Source organism: Cebidichthys violaceus, unplaced genomic scaffold, assembly GCF_023349555.1.
Source record: "Cebidichthys violaceus isolate CVI_PGR_0920_01 unplaced genomic scaffold, fCebVio1.0.p SCAF_21, whole genome shotgun sequence".
Taxonomy (NCBI): Eukaryota; Metazoa; Chordata; class Actinopteri; order Perciformes; family Stichaeidae; genus Cebidichthys; species Cebidichthys violaceus.
This window is the reverse complement of record NW_027176384.1, coordinates 7,511,588-7,535,911: the sequence shown is the minus strand read 5'-3', so window position 1 is coordinate 7,535,911 and position 24,324 is coordinate 7,511,588. Positions and strand designations below refer to the sequence as shown.

Here is a 24,324-nt window from a genome sequence, read left to right as displayed (position 1 = left end):
CGTTAACATTACAGTAAACTTAGAAGAAAGCAAGGTAACAAACACACTATGACCTATCTCTGCCCTGACACAAGCCTCTTACTCTGAGATGACTTTGTAGCGGTTGATGTGGTTCTTCGAATTTCTTCATTAAATTCGAGATCTGGAGCTCCAAGCTGCGTGGCGATAAATCCTTTGTATGGCAGCGGGAATTCTTCCTTACGACCAGCAAATGTCGACTTGACTGGGAAGAGAAGTTGTCCGTCTCTTCATCTGAAGAATGTTCTTCTTCCTTCTGCAGATTAAAGATGGCAGAGTACGGGGCAAGTTATCCGCTTCTCCTTCGAATCCAAAACAGTCAATTGTTCGACCAGCGAATGTAGAACTAATACATACAGAACCCCTTACATGAGAATCGCGTGGGATGGCTCAGAGCTCAGGTAACGCTGCTTTTTATAGTCTTAGTGATGTCATGGCCGTAGCACAGGGAGCCCCCTGTGGTTTGAACCAAAAATCACGCATAGGTGAGATTTAACGTCTCATGGGGTTTGGTGTGATTTTAACCCAAATCAGGCTGTTGACTACCATGTAGGCCCAACTCCCTTTGTTCCAACCACATGGTGAAGTCCCAACATTTGTCCTTGTTTGAATATTCTGCAGATGAACTATGACTTCCTGTAGGTGGTGACATATTTACCTCTTAAATACAGAAGCTGATAGTATATAGTTTTCACTGGGTCTGCTGGTATACTACCCGAGCTGACTGAGAAAGCTCAGCTGTCTACATTGGCCTACCTGGCCAGATTCCAGTAGATCAAACACAGAACTGTGTGCTTGTAGATATTTCATATTTAGTAAAATAAAAAAAAATTTGCTCACTTTTTTAATGATTTGGAAAATGAGATAACATCTCTGAAGCAGGTATGAACATGATCATTTCTGAGGTGGAAAAAACAGAGGCAGAATTTTACAAGCTGGAGCTTCGAGATCTACGTTATCACGTCAGGAGCCCAGTGTGATACATGAGAAAAGTGCTGAAAACAAAACACACCACACACACACACACACACACACACACACACACACACATACACACACATCATGGGGAAACAAACTTTATGCTGCATAGACAAGGGACATAAGCATGTTTTGGAAAATAATTCCTAAATTGAGAATTAACTTTAAAATTGAGAAATGACAGACTAAGAGGAATAAACATGTCCATTCTAGATACTTCTCAGTAACTTTCCTGTGTGTGTGTGTGTGTGTGTGTGTGTGTGTGTGTGTGTGTGAGAGAGAGGGAGAGAGAGATGGAGAGAAAGAAAGAGTGAAGGAAGTGTTGACACTTGCTGTAATAATGACAAAGTGAGGGAAATGGAGTCCTTATAATCCGGTTTTCTTTATGATTTGATTTGAGGTGGTAATTGATCGGTCTTAGAAAACCGCCTTCACAACATTTATAAGTGGATGTCTCAGAATGTCCTTGCAATAAGACAGAGCTCATAGGTCCAGACAGTGCAAATGTTGTATTCTCATAGTGTACTGCTGTCTCCCTCTGTGACCCTACATGGTTGGACCATGTCATCTTTAACACCAGCCTTAGCTTAGATGAATCCTGTTTTCTTAATCTGAGAAACAGGTCAAATATGAGACTGTTTCTGTCCATCAAAAACATGAAACTGTTACTCACGCCTCCATCACACCTTCATCACGTCTTCATCACATTAACTATTTTAACCCTAACCCTCTGGCATTTGCAAAGGAAATCTCTATCCTGTTTACAGGTCCTTCAAAACTCAGCTCAGAGTTTCATATTTCATCTCCATTCGCACCCGACCTGTTCTTAAAGCACGTTACATGAGTTAAGTTTAGCGGTGACCCCAAATAGTGGACTATTTGACAATTCAATATAAGGAGCCATATTCAACGGTCAATCTCACAGTAGAAATCGATGCATTGATGAGAAAATGTGGAAATGAAACAAAAAGATCATTCATAAACAACAACATCAAAGAATAGGCCTACATTTATTAATCAGATTATTGACATAAAAACGTTGCACTATCAGACCTGGATGTGTTTTGTAGTGATGAACGATTCCCTAAAATCGTCTATTAATGAGTGGGTTCACATTGGAGTTAGTGGAAAGTCTGGAGTCTCAAATACAGACACTAGACGCCTTGTTATATATGTGACCTTTTAGTACATTATGTTCCCCCTTGCATCCCTGAGATCCTCCGATTCTTCTCTTCTTGTTACTCCAACCTCTAGAGCTGTTAGGACTTCTGGACTTTGAAGGAGTGGCCTGAGAAAATCAGGGCAGCAAACTCTGTATCTTCTTTTTAAATCACCTTCAAAATACCAACAATAGCCTTTAAAAAATAATTATTACAGTGCTGTTAACAAAGTGGAGAAGGTGAAGGAGAAGGTCACCCGAGCATCATCTTTGCTGCCGGCATTCAGTTCAGACTTGATCAGAAATGTTGCAATGTCCCAACTTTTAAGAGTGCCCTCGTGTCTTTTCTACTAAAAGGACTTGAAGGCTTTTGCAGCCATGAGAGCGATATATACAGCACCATCACATTTACGTAGCAAGGTGCACGTCTGGAAAGGCTTAAGTTGAGTTAAAAGAAGTCTTTCTGGTGGAGTTCTGGATCCCTCAGTTTCGCGTTTGCAAAATGCATTTGAATATAATTTGCAGGAGATTAAGATCCATGACTTTGTGGCTTTGGCTGTTTATGATAACCATCCAGTTGTTCCTCTGTCAATTCTAAACAAACACTAGGTGATGTAAAACACATTGTCTTCTTTTGTGCTATAGAACTGCCCACAGGCAATTTCTATACATATAGAGTGCTTAGAAGAGCAAATATAAAACCTTTAATAAATACGCTTTGTTGTTTATTACCTCCACCAAGGAAGTTATGTATTCGGTCTGGTCTGTTTTTGTCTTTGTCAGCAGGACCTAAACTTGGTGAAGGGTAGAGCATGGCCTCGGAAGAGGTCTGCGCTCTCTGGGTGACCTTCTCCTTCACTATTGTGAACTTCATTTGTTCTTGTATGAAGAGGACAAGAGTCTTTGTTTTAACGTTGCAGTTAATTCCATTTGAAGTGACTCTTTTTTTTGTTTGTGTGTACATGAGGTGCATTTAGTGATTTTTAGATCTCTTCTGTTGTAATGTACTCCTTCCCGAGTCTGTTTGTGAGTGCGAGAGTAAGAGAGACCTCAGACCACGGAGACACTACTGAAAAGGAGTTGGGGGTGGGCAGCAGCTTTGCCTCATTCCCCACATTCTCAACCCCCCACCTTCCTCCAGCCTCGGCTGCTGCCTCGCCGAACGCCTGAATTCCAGCCACTAGAGGCCTTTTGTTCAGACGAGGACTCTACAAACATCAGGAGTTCTCTGGGACCTTAGCGGATTTCCACAGGTCACCTATGCCTCCCTCTCCTAACTCCCGCCCACTTTTTTTTTTTTACTGCTGGAAGGGTTTAATCATTTCACTCTGAGTCCTCAGCTGAAATATCACGGCAACAAGCTGCTACACAGTTTGTAAAAAGAAGTTTAGTAGATGACACTCATTCATCACATCATACCATATCGTAGTTGTCTTTTACTTCTAATGATTTGTCGTTTCAACAAAAAAGTGATTCAATTCTACAGCTTTCCTGTCAGAAATCCTGTTTCACTTTGCTATAGGAGAAGATTTGCATGCACACATGATGTAACCTCAAGTTTCCTGAAATGGAAATAAACATTTATATTTTGTACAAACTGGCTTCTACCTTGAATATACATTGCGTTTTCTTGCTGGAAAATATACAAAAAATAAATAAATTGGCTTGTTGATGTCCCCTGCTGGAATGTTATGGCATCATTATTGTTTCCCACTCATATGTCAGACTCAGTCATACCTTATTTTTTTCCTAAACACTGATTGGCAGTTTGTCCCAGTTAGTGTTCATGAAAATCAAGTTCATTGATTTTAGTCCTTAATGGTAGAATATCAGTAAAAGCATCTTAAAAAGACTAGCAGAGCTTCTGCAGGTACATTGTTACAAAAGGAGCAAACCTTAAGATGCATGTTTGTAGTGCAGCCAGAGAAGGAGAGCACTTACTTAGCGTAGCCCACATTCACTGTTTGTTTTGCACAGGAAGTTACACGGGTGTCCTGCGGTGTCCTGGCTGTTTGTGCAGCGATGGCTCAGATTTTTTCCCCCTCTTCCTTTTTCACAATGCAGTTCTTTCAAATTCCTCAAATAGATATAGACATTTATGTCATTAGAGTATTTATTCTACCACCATTATGAGGCAGGAAGTGAGCTGTTCCAGGCCCGACAGGTTAATTCATAACATCTGTGACGCTCTGTTAAAACGATACAGAGCTGAGTGCCATGCAGAGTCCTTCCTGTTTCAGAGTGGCCACGCATGCATGCCACATTTGCATCCAATAGTTACAAGACACTAAAGACTGCAAAACATAACATACAACAACAAAAAAACATAATTGAGATGTCTTTTTCCTCTGTAAGCAGCAAAATGCAATACACCGAACAAGGAGCAAAAAAATATTTGTGAAGTCCAAGCAGACGTATTGCATTTCTACTTTACTCCCTCTTTCCCTTTGAAACACTCTGGGAACGGATTTCACTTCAAACAGCAGAGGCTCCTAAATGGAACCGATCCAATTTGTCTGCGACCTTTCTTTCCTTTCAGAGCACCACCCCCCAAAAAACCCAACCAACAAAAGCCTGCTTGTCTGCTAGGAATTTTCCACATTCCTTGCAACGACAAATATTTTTTTCTCCTGTACAAAGGGCCTTTCGGCAAATTCCCCCTAATCGACAGGTTTAGTTGGATCCTGATAGGTGCAATTCTGGGTGGGGGGGTGGTCATCTCCATCACTTCATACGGCATCACAATAAATGGCTTTTATTCATAGGATAATGATGACTAGAGCTACTGGGCAGCAGAGGTGTCTAGGTGTAATTTGCACTGGTCGATTGAAGGCGTTTTTCTTTTGTCATGGATTGTTGTCTCCTGTGTGCTTTCTGGGGCTAAGCAGCGATTGAGTCAACTGAAAGAACCCCCGCTTAACCTTTTCCAATACGATACTATAATCTTTAGAGGAAGAGCTGATGGACACTAGAGAGAATACAATACAATAAGTTTTAAGACACTTCCTCATCAGCTTCACTCAGCAGGGTCTTAACGAAACGTCGTCTGGTGACCAGAATCCAGCCGGTTGACGTCTTCACATAATGTGATAGCAATAAATCCAATCATTGTTGAGATATTTCAGTCTGGACCATATTGTCAGATCATAGAACTGATAGATGGACAGTTATATAAATAATGATAATGTTCATCAGTACATGTAATAATTGGTCCCCTTAACAATATTAAGATCTAAATAGCATCATTGAAATGTATATTTGATGAATCACTTGATGGCTTGGTTTATTAATGTGTGGCATTATTTAATTAATGGCAACAGACAACCCCCCTAGTGTTTCCAAATGGTATTACGGTTTGCACCGCTGTTGCAAAGATTGGTTGGATTTAATAGAATACGCTATAGTAGGTTAAGTTAAACCGCTGCTCATTTTAGAGAGGCCACTGCAAGAAAGTGTGTTCTTTGTTCAGATTATCTCACGGACAATGAATCATAGACGTTTGTTTCTGACTGCTAGTTTTAGTGTCAGCTTACATGGCTAATGCTAGCAGCCAGAAACAACAAACGCACATGTTTGTTTCTGGCTGGTCCTCCCTCCATTGTAGCTCCTGGTTCTCCTTGTTTTCTGGTTGCTAGCATTAGCAACATGGCTACCACGAGCAGCAATGGCTACTATCCAAAGCAAGAAACAACCGTAAGAATCCCAATTTCAGTGGAAACCCTGATCTCAGTGGTTTGATTAAGGCAGAAAAAATTAGTAAAAATTCATGCATTGTAGCTGGTGGCAGACAGAATTGCATAGTGAAACCAGTCCAAACACAGATGGTGCCATTATTCTATAACAATTACATTGTGCAATCAACATTTTGTTCATAAAGATAAGTTAAAGCAAAACTTTGTCTGATGCTACTTTAAGTACTGGATCATAACTAACCACTACTTTAAAGTAATTCAATTCAAATTAATATTATGAATTATTCTTGTGGCATAGCCTCCATAATATTTTGACTTTTATCCCAAAAAGTTTCCCGGACACACAGTTTGCTTCAGCAGTCAGAATTCCCAAGTGTGTTGCAAACCTGCCAGTTAAGTCAAATGTTGATCTACATAAGTGCTCTACACAGCATTTCACTCGAAGTATATCTCGTGACAGCTTTTGATCCATGCAGACTTGTGTTTGTGGAGGGAAGGTTGGTCAAATTATCCGTTTGGCTTCAAAGGAGGTCCAAAGGTTAGCAGGCCCTGTAACGGTTAACCAGAGCAAACAGCAGAAGCACCTTTCTTATGGGATAATTAACACTCAGACTGCAAGGACAGCAGAGCAGGAGCACAATACACTTAATATACACACATACAGGACACTCAGGTACACAGATAAAGAGATATCAGATACATGTTCAAACATAGAAGGAGAAGGCTCAATAACAAACATTTGAAAAATAGAATCCAAAGCTGTAATTAATTTGAAAGTGTTGTTTGTGGTGTAATGTAAATTATGTCCTACATCTGTGTATACATGGGATGCGTTCAGGCACACAATAATTACTATTACATATACTACATGTTGACACATTTCGTTGATTGGTGCAGACAGGATGGTCTGTGAAAATTGACATCTTAGGGACAAGCTAAATGGATTGCTTTGATTCAATTAAGTTTTGTTTTGATTATTTTGAACTGAGATGTGTGGATAAACTTTGGCTTTTGGCTGAAAACCAACATTTCTGACATCTTTGACACTGGGATATCAGCTTGTTGCACTGTTAAAACTTTGACAATATGGCTACTGGTTCAAAAGGAAGCTGTGTGCCAGATAAAGAGAGAAGGGAAGGGTCAAGTTATGCTGAGATTAAAAATGTAATTAATTCAAGGGTAAAATGAGGTATAGGTTATTAATTAAAATCAAAAAGTTTGGGCCTTGCTCACTCACTTTAACATAAAAACTCAGAGCACGATATCAACTACTAACCCAGTTGCCAGAAAAAAATGTATGGCATTGTACGTTTCTGCAAACATGGGATACGTTTAATGTTATTTAACCTAAAATATGTATATATCAGTTTCACGCTATGCAACAAAACTACTAGGTTAGGGTTAGAAAAGAGATCTTTTACTTTTGGTTTCACATGTGTTTGTTTCGGTAACAATCGCGTGATATGTAAACGTCGCTCTGCACGTCACTTGCTTTGACCGACTGCAAAAACATCCACATTCAATATATTCGTGGTTTCCAGAAACGTACAATGCTAATATTTTTATCTGCTGACTTTATCTGGGCTACAACCACTGTCAGATTTCCTTGAAACTTGGAGTAAATATTTATGCTTCATTTACCCTTTGGCCTTCATGATCTGCCAATAAACCTCTGGACCAATTGTTTTGATTCTACAAGGTATCACAACATCTAATTAACAGATTTCCATTGATTTAGATTTGCAGTGAATGTCTTAAGAGCTCATGAATGTCTCTGCTGACCTTTGACCTTCTCTCTAGCCTCAACATGAGGCCAAATTTGACTTAAAGATGTTGATATAAAAATAACTTTTAATTAAGCACCTCCGTGCTCTCAGAGCATGATTTCTTTAGGACACTCTGTCAGCTCTGCACACAGAAGTCACAGTCTAACAGAGAAACTGTCATTAGGTTTGCTGAACACATTCAATGACCCCATGGTGTTTCCTGTAGCGCCACCCTCAGGACAAACTGTCTCATCGTTTTTTTTTAATACATTTATTTTTTTCATTTTTCACTTTCATATATATTTTGATATTTGAGGTCTTGTATTTTTCAGTTTCAGATTTTATATTTTCAGATTCAATTTTTTTTTTTTTCGGTTTCAAATCTTTTTTTCACTTTCAGATAGTTTTTTTCAGTTCAGACTTTTGACCCTGATCTAGCGTGGAGGCGTGGCTTCAACTGAGAGGGGCGTGTCATCATGAGTGACAGCATCACTCAGAAGGCTGAGGACCTTCCTCAAAAATGTTGCCTTCAGGTAACGTGGGCACCACGAGAATTATGATTGATTTACATTGCTGTATTTTTCAATGTTCAAGACCATAACTTGAACTTTCAGGTTCAAATTATTTTTTCAAATGATCAAAACTTTTGACCTGGATTTAGCTCCATACTCGTGCAAATCTATCTTTTAAATCTATCTTTTATTTGAACTCAATGGAAGTGATGATCTGACTATGGCCAGTTGGAGAACCAGTAAGAGTTTTTGACAACTGGAAAGACATGAGGACAGCTACTTTGGTGCTGGAGAGAGAGCAAGGTGAGTGGCACACCTCTCCTGATAGGTGGAGCTTTTTGCTGAGCGAAGGCTTTCCTCTCTATGATCAGAGAAAGACTTCTGGAAGGAGGCTGCAGGGTGGCTGTATAGCTGAGAGCCTTGAGGGCCGCATTCTTTGAGCAACGGAGAGATGGGGTGTCAGCTGAGATGGGGTCCTATTTTCAGTCCAGCTCCGACCATTCAAAGGTATGCTGTCTCCTTCGTAGGGCAGAACGGCTGGGCCTACTAGTGATTCATAGTGTTCGGCCCAGGCAACATCAAAGAGCTGCCAGAGCCTGTGAAAGACAATGCTGCCATTTCTCTTTTGTGCTATAGAGGGAGAGGGGCTGGTTTACCAGAAGATAGTTGATTTGTCAGGCTGTAAACATAGAGGACTCTTCATCCTTTGTCTTCATGGTCAGTGAAACTTATGAAGCGCTATTGTAAGTTACATCAAATTACACACAACTACAAAAACATCAAGGATAACCCAATAAACTCCAAGACTTTTTCCATCATGGGAAGATGCATCAGGCTAAATATAAGAAAGGGTCCCCAATGTCCACGGTTCCTCAATTGTCTTGGTTCTTGTACGAGCGCTTTTACTTATTTATTTCACAATGACTTAACATTAGATGGTCATCCATTGCTGCCAGGAAAATAATAGAACTTTTGGAAAAATCTTTTGTTATGAAGTATCAGAAATATAATTCAGGGGAAGAGGTCAAGCAACCACCTGCCAAATAACAGAGGGGGGAACGACTCTGAAGCCTGGTGGTGTTCAGAGGGTCTGCATCATCCTCTCTGTGTGCACTAGTCTCCAAATTCTTCCTCCACTGCTGCTTGCATTCCTCATGCAGGACCTATCCGGTGTTGACATGGACTCCATTACTGTGTTTGAGCCTGCTGACATTCCAGCCAGAGCTGGCACAGAAAACACCAGCTGTTTGGACTGATATTGTGTGTGTGTGTGTGTGTGTGTGTGTGTGTGTGTGTGTGTGTCTGTGAGTCTGTGTGTGTGTGTGTGTGTGTGTGTGTGTGTGTGTGTGGGGGGGGGGGGGGGGGTTAGGGACATGGTGCTCTCTTCTTAGGACCAGCAGCTGGCCGGGCTTACAAGCAACAGCATTTTCTTTTTACGTTCTCAGAGCTGATGAAGTGCTCAGCTGTTCAGACCTAGTCCAGACCAACTTCCTGTGTGGTTGTGAGCTCGATCAGGACCTCCTTCACCCCACAGTGTGTGTGTGTGCTGTTCAAGGCCAACATGAAACCTCAGTCAAATACAAACCCAGGCTGTATATACTTGTTGCTCCGCATATTTAAAGGGCTTACACAAATTTTAATGTATAGCCATTCATCGTTACATTTACAGACCTTTATATAAAAAATAATCTATCACCCCTGAAACTCAAAGGTACAGTTCACCCCAAAATAAAAAATACATGTTTGACCTGTTACCTATTGTTCTGTTTATCAATATAGTTTTGGTGTGAGTTGCAGAGTGTTGAAGATATAGTTCTTAGAGATGTCTACCTTCTCTCCAATATGATGGAACTAGATGGCACTTGACTTTTGCTGCTCAAAGCGACAAAAAAAACAACTCACCAGCAATGTCTCTTTCCAGAAATCATGACCCGGTTACTCAAGATTCCAAACTACACCCGCCAACCTTATCGCCGCACAAAAGAAAACTTGCATTTACTCATGGACGAGAGTCTCATAGCTAATTGATACCAGTGGCTCATCTAGCACCACTGAGCCTTTAATATTTTCAAATTGTCCGTGAGTAGACGCTCACCTCCTTCTGCACGTTGATACGATTGGCGGGTGTAGTTTGGTAGAAAGAAAATAGTTCCTTCAAGCTCACAACAAGGTCTGTGGATCATCTTGATTAACTGGGTCATGGTTTCTGGAAAGAGACATTGCTGCTGAGTTTTTCAAATGTATTTTTGTTGGCGCTTTGAGCACAACAAGCAGAGTGTTATCCAGTTCCATGATATTGGAGAGAAGGCAGACATCTCTACGGCCGATATCTCCAACAGTCAGCAGCTCACACCAAAACTATCTCGAATGATAAATAGGTAAAATGAAAAAATATTTAGTTTTGATTTGGGGGCAAACTGTCCCTTTAACACACAAAAGCACACAGATGTGGTGGAGAAGCCTCAGAGATATCAGGGGTGGCTGCGAACTACCTCAGTGTTGGTATGTCCTGGGTGTTCACCTGTTTCCATTGGATTTTTGGTGACTCACCGCTATGCCAAAGTGGGAGGAGAGCTGTATTCGAGGCCGTGTCTTGAAGTGCATGCCACAGTGGTTCCGTTATTTTTTTCATGGGCAAGCACAAACACGTCCCATTCAAAATCTTACACACACTTTGGTGGATAATACCTCAGTTTTAAGTTTCACTTGTGGCTTTGTCATCCAAATAAGGATGGTTATCCAAAGTGTCATAATTTTGAAGTGTCAGAGGCAGCTGCAACCACTGTATACATCATCCAGCATGACTCTCAAAATGTCCCTGTGGTGTGCTGCTGCTTCCGTTTGGCTCTTTGCCTGCAATCATTAAACTTTTTAATGACCCTGTTACTGATCAGGCGAAAGGCAGGTTCAAATCAGTCTGGGTACGAGGACAGATTTGGGGGCTGCGTCTGACAATCCAACAGTCCTGCCCGCTTCAATTTGAAGTACCTGATTGGTCAGGGAAACTAAGCAGGGTTTGAACTCTCTCAAGCAGTGGAGTGCAGACAGGTGTCTCTCTCTCTCTCTCTCTCTCTCTCTCTTTCTCTCTCTCTCTGTGGCATGTGTCATATGTTGCAAGTAGATACACAATACTCGGCACAGCCATTCTGTTGCATTTGCTTGATGAGCTAACAATCAGTGATGAAGGAAATATGCAAAAATATAGCTTTGTGTCTCGGGTCGGGTTGGGTCACTTAGTTCTGAAAGACTAGGTCCTACGTAGGTCTGTGCAGAGATGAATTCATTGTACATAACTGTGCCGCTGTTAATCATCAATCTCACTCGACTCTCAAATAACCAATCACTGCAGATGTAGTCACTGCACATTGTTTTGGACCCTTGTTTGGTTCTGTTTTCTCACTTTTACTTCCAGTTGAATTTTGGTCAGGCTTATGTTTCTGCCGATCCACCATATGACATTTTTTATTGAATGACAGCTGAGAACTGTTGTTCTGGCTGGTCTTGGCCCACCTCCGACCGCAGGTGAGATCCTCACTGGACCCTCTGCAGTTTGCATACCAGCCTCATGTGGGAGTGGATGATGCCATCATCTACCTGCTGCAACAAGCTCAGTCGCACCTGGATGGAACCGGTGGTTCTGTGAGAATCACTTTCTTTGATTTCTCCAGTGCATTCAACACCATCCAACCACTGCTGATGACTGAGAAGCTGCGGGTGGTGGGGGTTAACGCGTCCACCATCTCCTGGATCACTGACTACCTCACAGGCAGACCACAATTTGTCCGACTGGGCAGTGTGCTGTCTGATATGGTGGTCAGTGATACTGGAGCCCCACAGGGAACTATTCTGTCTCCCTTCCTGTTCACCTTGTACACCACTGACTTCCAGTACAACTCAGGGTCATGCCATCTGCAGAAGTTCTCTGTAGTGGTCGGGTGTATAACGGACGGACAGGAGGGGGAGTACAGGGCAGTAGTGGATGACTTTGTGGAGTGGGTCGGTAGAAATCACCTGCTTCTGAACGTGGCCAAGACCAGAGAGATGGTGATCGACTTCAGGAGGAGGACGACGGCTCCACAGCCGCTGAGAGTTCTGGGAGAGGATGTGGACATGGTGGAGGAGTACAAGTTCCTGGGTTTCTCCATCGACAACAGACTGAACTGGAAGGCCAACATCAACGCTGTGTACAAGAAGGGGATGAGTCGACTCTTTTTCTTGAGGAAACTCCGATCCTTCAATGTGTGCAGAAAGATGTTGGAGATGTTCTATCAGTCTGTTGTGGCCAGTGCACTGTACTTCTCCGTAGTCTGCTGGGGGAGCAGCATTGGAGTCGGTGACACCAACAGACTTAATAAACTGATTAAGAAGACCGGCTCCATCATTGGCTGCAAACAAGACAATCTGGAAAAGGTGGTGGAGAGGAGGACTCTGAAGAAATTATTATCCATATTGGATAACCCAGACCACCCTCTCCACCACCTACTGCAGGGACAGACTCATCCAGCTCCGCTGTCACAAGGACAGATACAGGAGAACACTCTTGCCCACTGCAATAAGACTTTATAATAAATCACCTCTGGCCAAATCATCATTCACTTGACTACAACATCACTACACTGTCTTTGCACTACTGTTTAGCTTATCTAGTTAGTTAAATTAATACTATTGTATTTCATTGTATATACTGTGCATTTTTATTTTACTTAATATGTTCTACTCTGTTATTTTATTGTATATACTGTGCATTTTTTATACTTAATATTTTGACTTTTTTTCACTTTGATTGCTTAATATATTTTTTGCTGCTGTAGCGAACAAATTTCGCTTTTGCGGGATGAATAAAGTATTATCTATCTATCCATCCATCCATCCATCCATCTATCCATCTATCTATCTTCTTGTTAGTGATATCTGGTAGAGGAACAACACTAACCTCTCCCTTCTGCTCTCTTGCAGCCGCAGCAAGTCGTCCAGAAAAAGCTTGCTCAGGTAAGATCACGGATTGTGCAAATACACTCACACAAATGCAACACACTTGCAGGACAAATGACTGTGTAATTGTAATTAGACTACATGTTATTTTGTATTCCAACACACAACTCTAACATTTTTACTTTGTATGGATAGTGTTATTGTATACTTCAAGTCAAGGTAAATTGAGTTGTAATTCTGAAAGGTTCAATATCATCCATGATGATCCACCTTGAACACAAAGTACTTCCATACACAAAATTTACTGTTTTTCTTTTCAACGAGTTGAGGCGGAGCTGCCACTGCAGCTGAACTTGTAGCCATCTTCAACGTGTTGTTGTTTTTCCACGCTGGTAGGCATTCTTCTTCATCCCCATTGGCATGTAACGGCAGACTAGAGTAAATGTGCCCCCGCCAGGCCCGGAAGAATTGCAACACCTGTACCTCCGGTAATGCAGAAAAACTGTCACGTTTTCAGAAATTTGGTAATCGACTTGCTACCACAGCATTGGTTCTCGTGACATCCCTAATCAAGGCCATTTGTTGAAGTCTATTCCACATAGTGAAAAAACTCACTGTGGGAGGGTTTGTAAAAGTTGCAAGATTTGGTGCTCCATCCATCCATCCCAATCTCCTTCCTAGCTAATCACAACAACACACTACCTCCAACTTTTGTCCTGACAGTCGAGTCACAGCTGACTCGACTGACTCGACCAGAAGACGTCCTTGACAGGCAAACATATTTTGTTGCTCCTTTTTTTTGCCTTTTATGGGTCTCATATCTTGGGTATCTTGTGTATACTGGCTTGGTCGTCAGTTTAAGTGGTGGAATGATGATTCTTGTCAAGCTTCTCAAAGACTTTGAACATCCTTATAGTCTTGCATAACCAGACCTATCTGCACACTTCGGGAGAAGGTCTGGCTGAACTCATAACTGCACGAAGGGAAAACAAGGCTCTGAGTTGTTTGTATTTCTTAAAACCAATCACAATCACCTTGGGCAGCTCTCAGACTAGGAGCTATGGTGCCCTTGCAAAACAGTAACACATAGCGGAAGGGGAGGAGAATTTCATCTGAAATGGCAGGCTTATACGCACAGTCTACATCCTTGGAGTTGGACTACTGCAACATTAGCTCTGCCTGCAGCTGAAGCTTATACTAATGCTAGTGTTTTTACTCATGAAAGGTTGGGCCAGATGAGAATTGTGGCAAAAGTCACATCTGTAAATACAGGAGTGACTTTATCAAGAAAAGAGGTGACATGAGATGGGAGTTATTGTCTTGGAGATACATTCCAAAGTCAACTGTGGTCCCTCCATGTGGGACTGTTCATATGTAGCAGATAATTAGATGCTGTTTTGTGTTACTGGTGTGAGCACCTACATCAGAGGGAGAATGAAAGCCGAATGGTAATAAGTGAGTGCAACATGACACAGGACCCCCACCCCCAGCATTCCCTCACACTCCAGGAATCCACCAGCCTCCCGTCTGTTCACTGGTGCGGGCCACTTCTTGGTGTGAATGCATAACTCGGCTCTGATTTGTGGCTGTGTGGGAACAGGGCTGAGGTAGTTGGGAGGCGCTGTGAGGCCCTGGGAGCTGCAAGCCATAAAAATGTCATTTAGCTCTTCCACTTTGATAGGCTGCTTTATCTCAACACCAGCCTGTACAAAACCTCAGACCCCTTTCAGTCCAGTGCTCAGGGTGGGGTGGATACATGACCCAACAGAAAGATCTAGTTTTGCAAATGCACACAGCACAATTTCCTATTGAAGTTTGGCTACTGCTGCCAACCAGGTTTTTTCTAGTTATTTTGCTTAAAAAACACAAGTTCAAAAGTCTGAATATCTCTCCTCATTGATGGCTCAGCCAAACTAGGGCTAACAAATAGTGTATGTGATGGAAGTGGGGTATTGGAGAATCTGAAGTGAGGTAGGCTATAACTTGAAGCATAGGCCAAGTCTGCACCAAACTGCATTTTAACAATTAAAACTTATTTTTTCCTCTTCTGTTTGTTTAGTGGCAGTTAGCAAACCATCATGCGGTTGGAGAGACGGTGTCCCAGTTCCTAATGATGATCTCACACCAAAAAACATTATATTGGGTATTATGACTACCCCCTAAATGTTGATGGTCAGAATCATCAATGGCATGTGAGGAATTAACCAATCACGTCAACATAAAGAGCAACTGACTTCAGTTAGACTGAAAGAATGCACAAATTAAAAGCATAAAGAGGTTGATTTAAGTTGAGAAAATAAAGAGGTCCCCAAGCATTGGAAGGAGATAATTGATCTCAGAGAAAGAGGGAGGTTATTTCAATCGAAAGGAGCTTTGTATTGAAATAACCTGCGCCCGTTTTCTTTGAAAATTCTAGGGACAAAGAAAAAAATGTCTGAGTGGATATACAAATCTATATGGTTTCAAATAGGAAGGACAATCAAAATAAACACATTTGAAGATTAACTGAACCCAGTGAAATAGCCTTCTAGATTCAAGCTGTTGCCAATTAATTGATTGACAAGAACAAATGGTGAGTTTTATATGGACACCTCAAAACAAACCTGCATAGAGAATTATACACAACATTAAGGGGCTTAAGATAAGTGTCAGAGGTGTTCTGATAGACAATGTCAGCATAATCAATAAGAAAATATTATTTTTCTAATGTGAAATGTAAAAGAATTAAATGAGTGATAAAGTGAACTCAGACAACCATGTGTTCTTTTTATAATATTATATCAATGTGTGGCTTAAAGGAAAGTTCTGTGTCAATCCAAAGTCTAAGATATTTGGATGAATCAACTTTCTGAAGGGGTGACCCATCATCATAAGTGATATGCAAATCGGAGGAACATGAATGACTTAGTTGCATAGCAAACACAATGCTGCAGGACCTTTTTCATTCGGCACAAATTTGTTGTTATGATACCAGTTTTGTACAAAGTTATACTCGGAATGTAAAGAATACTGGATTCGTAGTATATCAGAGTTAGAAGTGTAAATAACAGTGTCATCAGCATAAAGATGAACATGACAATTACAATATATTTGCGGTAAGTCAAAATGAATGTAGAGAAAAGGAGTGGACCCAAGGAAGAGTCTTGTGGAACACCCTTTTCAACAATTAAATACTCAGACTGAGAAATCTGAAAGACTACACATTGATGCCTATTATAAAAGTAAGAACTAAACCAAAGGAGAGCATTTTGAGTTAAAACCAATAGAATAGAGTTTATCAAGGAGGAGGTAGTGATCAACCTTATAAAAAGCCTTGGAAAGATCGTAAACACCATCACCAGCTTTGGTAAACAGCAGGCTTTAATCAAAAATACCCTCTTCCCTGTAGAATGATTGTGTGAAATGGCGTGCGTGGAGGTGAGGAGCCATAGGATTAAAGTTTATTTTTTGTCCCCCACCCACGCTACCACCATCACCACCTTTTTTCTCTCCTGCGCTCACTTGCCCTTGTCACACATGGTAGCATTTAGCGGGCCTTTAAAGCCCAAAATGTGTGAGCACTAATGAATGGAGTTGGAGCTGCACCGCCACGGCCTGGGAAAGGAAGAGGGTTATAAATTGTGTCAGTTAGCCTCCCTGAATAAAATGAAGCCATGTGGAAAATGAAATCCAGTTCAACTGAGGAGGAAGGAGGAACGTGTTTTGTCGCAGTGACACTCACAATGTATTCTGTATAGTACCATTTTCTGAGTTATCTAAAATAAAAATGTAGCATGTCAAACTAGGACAAGTAGTTAAAGTTGCATGAGGCCATAAATGAAGGGAATACAAATCTGGACAGACCACAGGCCAAAGTGAGTTTGTGATTTAATCCCACCATGAATTTTGTAAGCATTAACTGAATGAAATGTGGCCTTGACTTACTTGTTAATCAGGGTCAAAACAGTATGTTGGTTCTGCATCGGGGATGGCTCTGTCTCATCATGCACATGAGCGTTTCCTGTCGGAGATTAAGCATTCACCTTGTGGCCATGCTGCTTCATTAACCATATTAACAGGTGACTGAACAGCTCTGGTTGTGGTCCTCCTCACCTTGAAGTGCGAGCCACTCTAGTATGAAACAAGATATGATAACTCATCCAAAGGGAACTGGATGTGCAGAAGAGTCCTCATACCTAAAAGACAGAATGGGTGGTTAATAGCCAATGACTGCATGCAAAAACTGCATATATGAACATTCTATTTAAAGTTACAGTGAGGAACTTTTAACTGGTAATGAAACAGTCTAGTTCATCAGTAAATGAGACAGTCAGCAAGAAGACTGTCTATTTCTATGTAGTTATTCTGGTGAGAGCAGATGAAATCATGCAGGTTCACCAGAAACTCCTTCAGCTCAGACTAGAGCGGGGCCTCCAGCAGAGACCAGTCTGACAAGTACAGACCCAGATCCGTCTTCTGTGTCGCCTACGATCTGAAGTTGGAAGCTCCGGCAGGAAGAGAGAGAGCTCATTGCATGGCAGCAGAGTCTCCTACTCTGGCCAGGAGCAGAGGTTGGCCTCACTGCTCCTCGGTTCCCCGCTGGGAGCCAACACCGACACCACGCTGATGGAGACCCAGGCTGTATTGCTGGGCCCACTGGAGGGAAGGGAGGCACGGGAGAAACAGAACCAGGACTGAGAGGGGCAGACTGTCAGACCCTGATGCAGTAAAATGAGACGTTTTCTGAAGGGACTCTGGTGCTCTGAAACACTACCACTTTTGTCGACATTAACACAAAATGAAAGTTCCTTGTGGCAACTTAAACGTTGTGAAACATTTGCACAGTCATAGTTTTAAACATGTAACTAACATTATGAATTGGTTTTGTTTAGGCAACAAAAACTCTGTTAGGTTTAGGAAAAGATCATGGTTTGGGTTCATACTCTTTGTGTCATACTCAAGTTTGTGACGTAGTTACTAGTTATGCACATAGATATACAAGATATTTACGTAATAACTTCCATTAACTCAACGTGTTGACTTTTTGTTTCACACGGGACATGAACAGCAGCTCCTGGGTGAAACACAGTGTTTGTTTTACCCATCCATTCAGTCCGACCTCCTCCCTATGCAGACTTTGTCGCTCTTTATTCTACGTTACCTTACTTCCTTCTTTGCTCTTGTCATAACTACTATGCTCCAACAAGTACTGCAAATATGGGTCGTAATAAGCTGCTTGCACAGACGACCTTTACAGACTTGGAGTTGTTTCTGAATTCCGATGTGCAGAGGGTGAAAAGGAAGTGTGACAGGACTGTCCCTTGTGGGGCCCCTGTGTTGCTCATCACAGTGTCAGAGACACAGACATACATATATATTGTATACATATATAACTTGCATTCTACAACAGGAGTTGAAAGAGTTTAAATGACACAGGCCATCTTGTTTTTATCTACAGGAAGAAGAGGAAGAAGAAGAGGCTGGAGAGAGCCCAGAGGAGGACTAAGCTGCCACACCATGAAATCTCTACCTCATTCAGCTGTCAGGTCTTTCAAAGGGAAAAGACTGCCTTGACCACTTATTTTTGTCTTTTTCCCACATGCTATTTTACTTGGTTTAATTTCAGTTAGAGAATTTTACACCTTTGCTCTGTCACTCAATGGGCAAACATGTCCAGCAAAAACATTCAGCCTTTAGATTCCCTTTCATACATTTTAACATTTTTAAGGAAACATTTAGTAGCTGTATTGGTGTTAGCTCTTATTGGCCGAACAGATTCAAACAAGCACAGACTTCAGCTCCACACATTCTGTCAAAACAAACAAATCAGGCAACAGACAGACACAACATCGGCCCTGTACAACACACCTACACTCCTCAACGAGACACAATGAGTAAGTAAATGTTTGGCTGTTTTTGATTCAGGGTCCTCAGAGCATCATCATCTTCACATGAGTGAGAGCTTTAGCAGAGGGAGCATCATTCTGAAGACTACTCTATTGTACTGAGGTGCACATACACACAGTTTTTCACACACCATGTCACGGTAAATGACTCTCCAGACATCGATGCAGAAAAGAGACTGGGACAGAGGAACAAACCAACCCAGACTGTTAGGTCACCAATCACAGGGAGACACAGTGATCTTTCCTCAGGGCAGTGGTTTATCCATCATGTTGGCTTAAAGCCATTTAAAAAGAACTTGCTCAAGTCCCCAAACATCATCTTTACATTTAAATGAAAAAGACCATCTTCCTGTGTCCGTTCTCTCTAGAAATACGCAGGGAAGAAGCAGCACCCAATGCAAAGTTTGGACACTTACTAGGCATTAGACCACAATATCAGAGCATGGGGCAGTACATCAAAGGATGGTTGTTAAATGTCAATGAAAAGACCATTTAATTAACTAATAATCTTTATAACTTAAATCAATCAATTTGGAGTCTCTTCCTTTTGGCAGTTTGAAAACACGACAGCTTTAAAATCCACATAATGCAGCTTCAAATGATATATTCAATGTAGGGTTGGGTTCTACGTTGGATCCTGCTCCAGGTTGACAAAATACCTGTGTTTGCTACACTCCCAGGCTAACCAATTATTCTTATTGAATATTTTCTTTTTCTTTTCTTTCATTCAGCAGAACATTTGCTTTGAAAACTAGAGGCGATCGAGATACCAAGCAATTCTTTGATTTAGTTGAGTAGAAAGTCTAGTCCAGCAGTGCCTCCAGTATGCTTTTGAAGCTTTCGTTTTGATGACTTGACCCAGGATGGTGCCAGTGTGAGTTGATAGACCAGACCATCAGAGCTCTGCTTTGCTCTCCCTGTTGGTGGACTGCCTCTTCTACTGCTCTAGAAAACGATAGAACCTCTCCACATCTTGTTGGTGCTCCAACCAAACAGCTCAACGTTGCATCAAACTACTGTCTACCATTTGCTCAGATTTACATTAGCAAACTTGTGTACATTGTTTCATTCAGTTTGTTCTTTGCGCAACATAGCTTTAAAACCTTGATTCCATCATTGACCTCACACCATCAAAGAGAATAGACCTCAAGAACAAAATCCACAAGATCAAACCACACATTACCTCATGAATCACTTGATACCTGGATTTAGTGGCAACGTGACATCGGACGAAACCTGATGGTATGCAAACGCTTTCTAATCACTGATAGGCAATACCTCCTCTCATGATTTCAAACTACCTCTGACTCAGCACAACCAGCTAACGGAAGCTGTTGCTCAGCACACACAAACCAATGCCAGGCAAGGCAAGGCAGTGTGCGTTCAGAAGGTGAACTTTATACTGTACATTAAAGTGAGGTCATGCCGGTTGGTTGTTGTCTTGTCATGGGGGAACAGCAATTTGTCTGCGATTGTTTTGTTTGATTGAGTCAAGTAAACACTGCGTAATCCAGAAAGAAGCAAAAGTCAGACATGAGGAGCCATGTGCATCAACATTAAAGGAAAAGTCTTTACTGCAGCTGTGACCATCTGTCCTGTTGGTTATGACGGGTCTACAAGTGCTTTTACAAGGTTACAAGGAGTGCACAGGCATGAAGAATGTTTATTAAAACTCATCCATACAGATAACATTAGATTACAATATTTACCTAAAAAAGGTTGTGGCTCTTAGCTGTAACCACATTGTCCGAACAACATTTTAAAAGGGATAACCAAACTGAAATATTGTTTTAAACTGCTCAGTGTGTTGTTAAACCACACACTAAGTAGATTCTGGAATTAGCTGTACAAAAATCACAGCAGACATTTTTATGCGCATGTTGAAGTATCGCATAAAAAAATCGAGTTTTTTTGCCTCCGTCGAGAAATAGCTGATGTGCTGTAAGGATTATGGAAAACGCCTTTGGCGAATGAATTCTGACGTAGCGAACATTTAACTCACGTGACTGATCTGCTGTTTACATATATATTTATACTGTGTTCGTCTCCGGACAGCATGGAACATAGCTGATTCCAGCTGACACAACTGAAACTTGGCCAATTAAAACTAATTCCTGAAGACCTCTCTTCCGTAGACGGTTAGATGACTTAACCAATTTATGGAAATGCGCCTAATTTGCATTTCATTTTTTGCAACATTTAAAAAGGTTTGTTTAGAATTCGCTTGATATGGGTAAAAACTTAAATGATACAGTTGGGATTTATTCCTACATAAGGCAGTAAGACTTTCTCACTGATAGTGAGATTGATGCGGGGCCATTAGTTATCCACCCTGTAACATTTGTCTGTGTTTTCTACAGTTACCGGTTAATCTGAGAATGTGTTTACTTGTTTCCAACCTCTTTTGTGAAGAGTTGTGCAGATATTAGCAATGTGACTGAAATGTCATCATAACCTTCAGACATGATGGTCAAAACTTTAGAAATAAGACACAGGTAAAAAAAGATCTGAATTTTTCCTTTAATTGGAGACAACTCTAAAGCCTGAAGTCCAACTTTTGCAGTTTCTAAATCCATTTGTCCATAATTAGACCGTGCATCAAATGTTACACTCGCACTGAAAGTCATCTTCTATTTCGTAGTTTTAGTTTCAGCTTTGGTTGTTTCTGTACAAAATCTCTTCCTAGAATTGGAGTGAAGTCTTGAGAGTTTGTCTCCATCATCACTTGGCACTGACTGTCCTGACATTATCTTCTTTAGAGATTCCTGGAAAAAGCCTCCTATGTTTATAATACTTCAAACACAAAAGCAGCTAGCATATTACGTACTGTTTTTCTTATTTACCTTAATGTTAATTTGTATCTCAACATTGTAACGGAACATAGAATCCTCTGCAAACTGGGACTTCTGTTTGACAAACTGTTAACTTGAATTTATTTTGTTCTGATTTACACAATGGTTTAATGAGGATCAAGTGTCTTTACGGCACTACATGATATAACTACAAATGGGTTTTTTTGGCTTGAATAGTTAGAGTTGTTTTTCCTGAGTTATGTACTACCTATAAATGTACAGTACCTCAAACAGACCGTTAAAAATGGACTAATCGATTGACAGATACCTACCTCCAGTCTCTTCACATTGATGTATGATATGATCTATATCAGGACTGCAGAAGCTCCTTACTTAATGTATCAGATCAAGCTTCCAATCTCAGTACATGTGGATTCTTCAGGTTTTGAAACAGATATGTTTGGATTTTGTATAGTGTATTCATGAATATATTTTAATGTTTTTAATTAGTAGATCGATATACTTGATTAGCTGTTTTGTGTACTTCACACAAATGTGATTTTCTTTTCTTGTGATATGGTTAAACCAGATGTATATGGAATTGCTTTTTACTTAATGATAGATTATACCATTTTTCACCTGTCGCCATGGCAACCTTTGAAACGTTTACATGGTATGTTAAACTGGGCCTGAGGTAGAGCCTCAGAGGAGGAGCTACGTTGATCCTGTCAAACCTGCCTTCATCAGCAACACCAGAATGGACCCGTGGCCACTTAGCACAGGTTGTGGTAAACTCTCACCAAACAGCAATCTGCAGAAACATTTCCCCACCTGTTCTTTAGTCTTAAACACAGGATAGCACATTATTTAGATCGGAATTTGAATTTGGATCACTTTTTTCTTTCTCACTTGCCTCTCAGGGCTTCCGTACTTAATTGGATGAACAGAGATGAGACATAGCTAACTACCAAAAAATGTATTTTAAGTGTCAGAAGGCAGTATGATTTGGAAAACTACACCAGTAATTACAAGTCACTAAATATATTTCTAGTGCCATCAACACTTATGCAGACACTTTGCAGGCAATGCTGTTTCTAATAATCTTCAACCAATCCAAACAGAGAGAATCACAAGCTGCTGTTAAATGAGCTACCTAAGGAATACTCCATAAACTGTGTGCAGCTGTTGATGATGGATGATCAGTAGCTCTGAATGAATGCAGGCTTCATCATTTAACACCACACCATCCATCAGCCAGACGGACCCCATGTAGACCTGCTATTAGCATGTGATCTGCATCTATCTGGAAAAGGAAAAAAGACGTGCGTCACGTGATAGTACCAGGTGTAAATGGAGTCTAAGTGACACAACTGAGCTCATCAAGCTCCAGGCTTTGAGCTTTTTAAAGTTAGTCATTTCCTTCAGAGATGTGGAGTTCAGTAGAATCCAAACCACCTGCTGAAGTTCTCTGGAGGCGATGCTACCTCGCTGTTGGGCAGAGTGATTGTAGAAGCTGTTGACAAGCTTTCAGCTCTGGGAGTCTTAATGAAGTTTTCTCTTCATGATATCATGTTCTAGTACAATCGAATACAAGTTGCTACCTCCAGAAAGGCCTACTTTTACCTCATTTTCAAACTTACTGTTAAAATTTCAGGTGTCCGAGAGCATATGGAGAACATTTAAATTTTTTATATATATATAGTTTATTTTTGTGGGGGATGAATTTTATAAGATTGTTTTTCTCTGCCTCTCAGTCACCATTTGGTAAGACTGGACATGTAACCTTTGAAAAAAGATTTTCTAATGATGCAATGTTTCGTAGTAGCTGAGATTTTCCGTCTCTCCCTCTGCCTTGCTCCTTCTGTATCATTTCAAATGTCTTCTACCGTATCTAACTGCTGTTGCTTTCTCTATCCACATAGTATTACTGTCTTTCCTTTCACTACAAATTCTGCTTGCTTGCTAAACAAAGTCTGTATAGATATTTACTGCGTTTTATCCAGCACAATAAAAAAAGTATGGCATCCATAACAGAAACGTGAGTGAGTTTTTGATTTCTGTTCTTTGAATTTTTTACAGGGTGGATGAATCCTGTGTTTGGTTGAAAAAGTGGGTTAAAAACCTGTGTTGTCTGGAACAACATCATAACAGATGATGTGTCAGCTTCAGTTCTCTATCCTTAGAAGACTATCTCTGCACTTTGTTACAAAGGATCCTCCTGTGGTCAGGGTGTTTGGATACAGACCACGCCCTACGGTTTACCTATAAAACACCTAAGCAGCTGTGGCACAACTGATTGTTTATCTCCACTGGAGTCAGGGTGCACTCTGACAATCCGTATCATGGTATTGAAAGAAAGAGTGTGTTACAGCCTTGAAGCTACTTACTAGGAATAGTTTGTGTGTTTGTCTGCAAGAATCCTCCCTAGATTGCTTATTCCCTTCTTCTTCTATCTTTCTTTCTGTGGTTTAAAGTACAGCTGCGCACTCTCACCATCCCAAGCGCTGTCTCTGGTGGCTTCTAGCAGCCCTTTTCGTGCCTCTTCTTTCCAGCGTATATACCTTTTCAAACTTAACAATGTAAGCATTCA

General features: G+C 41.0%; 1 protein-coding gene across 1 annotated transcript in view; it reads left to right on the top strand.

The window, feature by feature from the left end:
• Window positions 1–23,751, top strand: part of hmga2 (high mobility group AT-hook 2) — a 38,761-nt gene extending 15,010 nt beyond the window's left edge. Inside the window, exons 4-5 of the mRNA XM_068717135.1 lie at window positions 13,082–13,114; window positions 18,495–23,751. Of these exons, the coding sequence (XP_068573236.1) occupies window positions 13,082–13,114; window positions 18,495–18,542 (81 nt within the window). The 3' untranslated portion in view covers window positions 18,543–23,751. The remainder of the gene's footprint in view (window positions 1–13,081; window positions 13,115–18,494) is intronic.
• The last annotated feature ends 573 nt before the right edge of the window (window positions 23,752–24,324 follow it).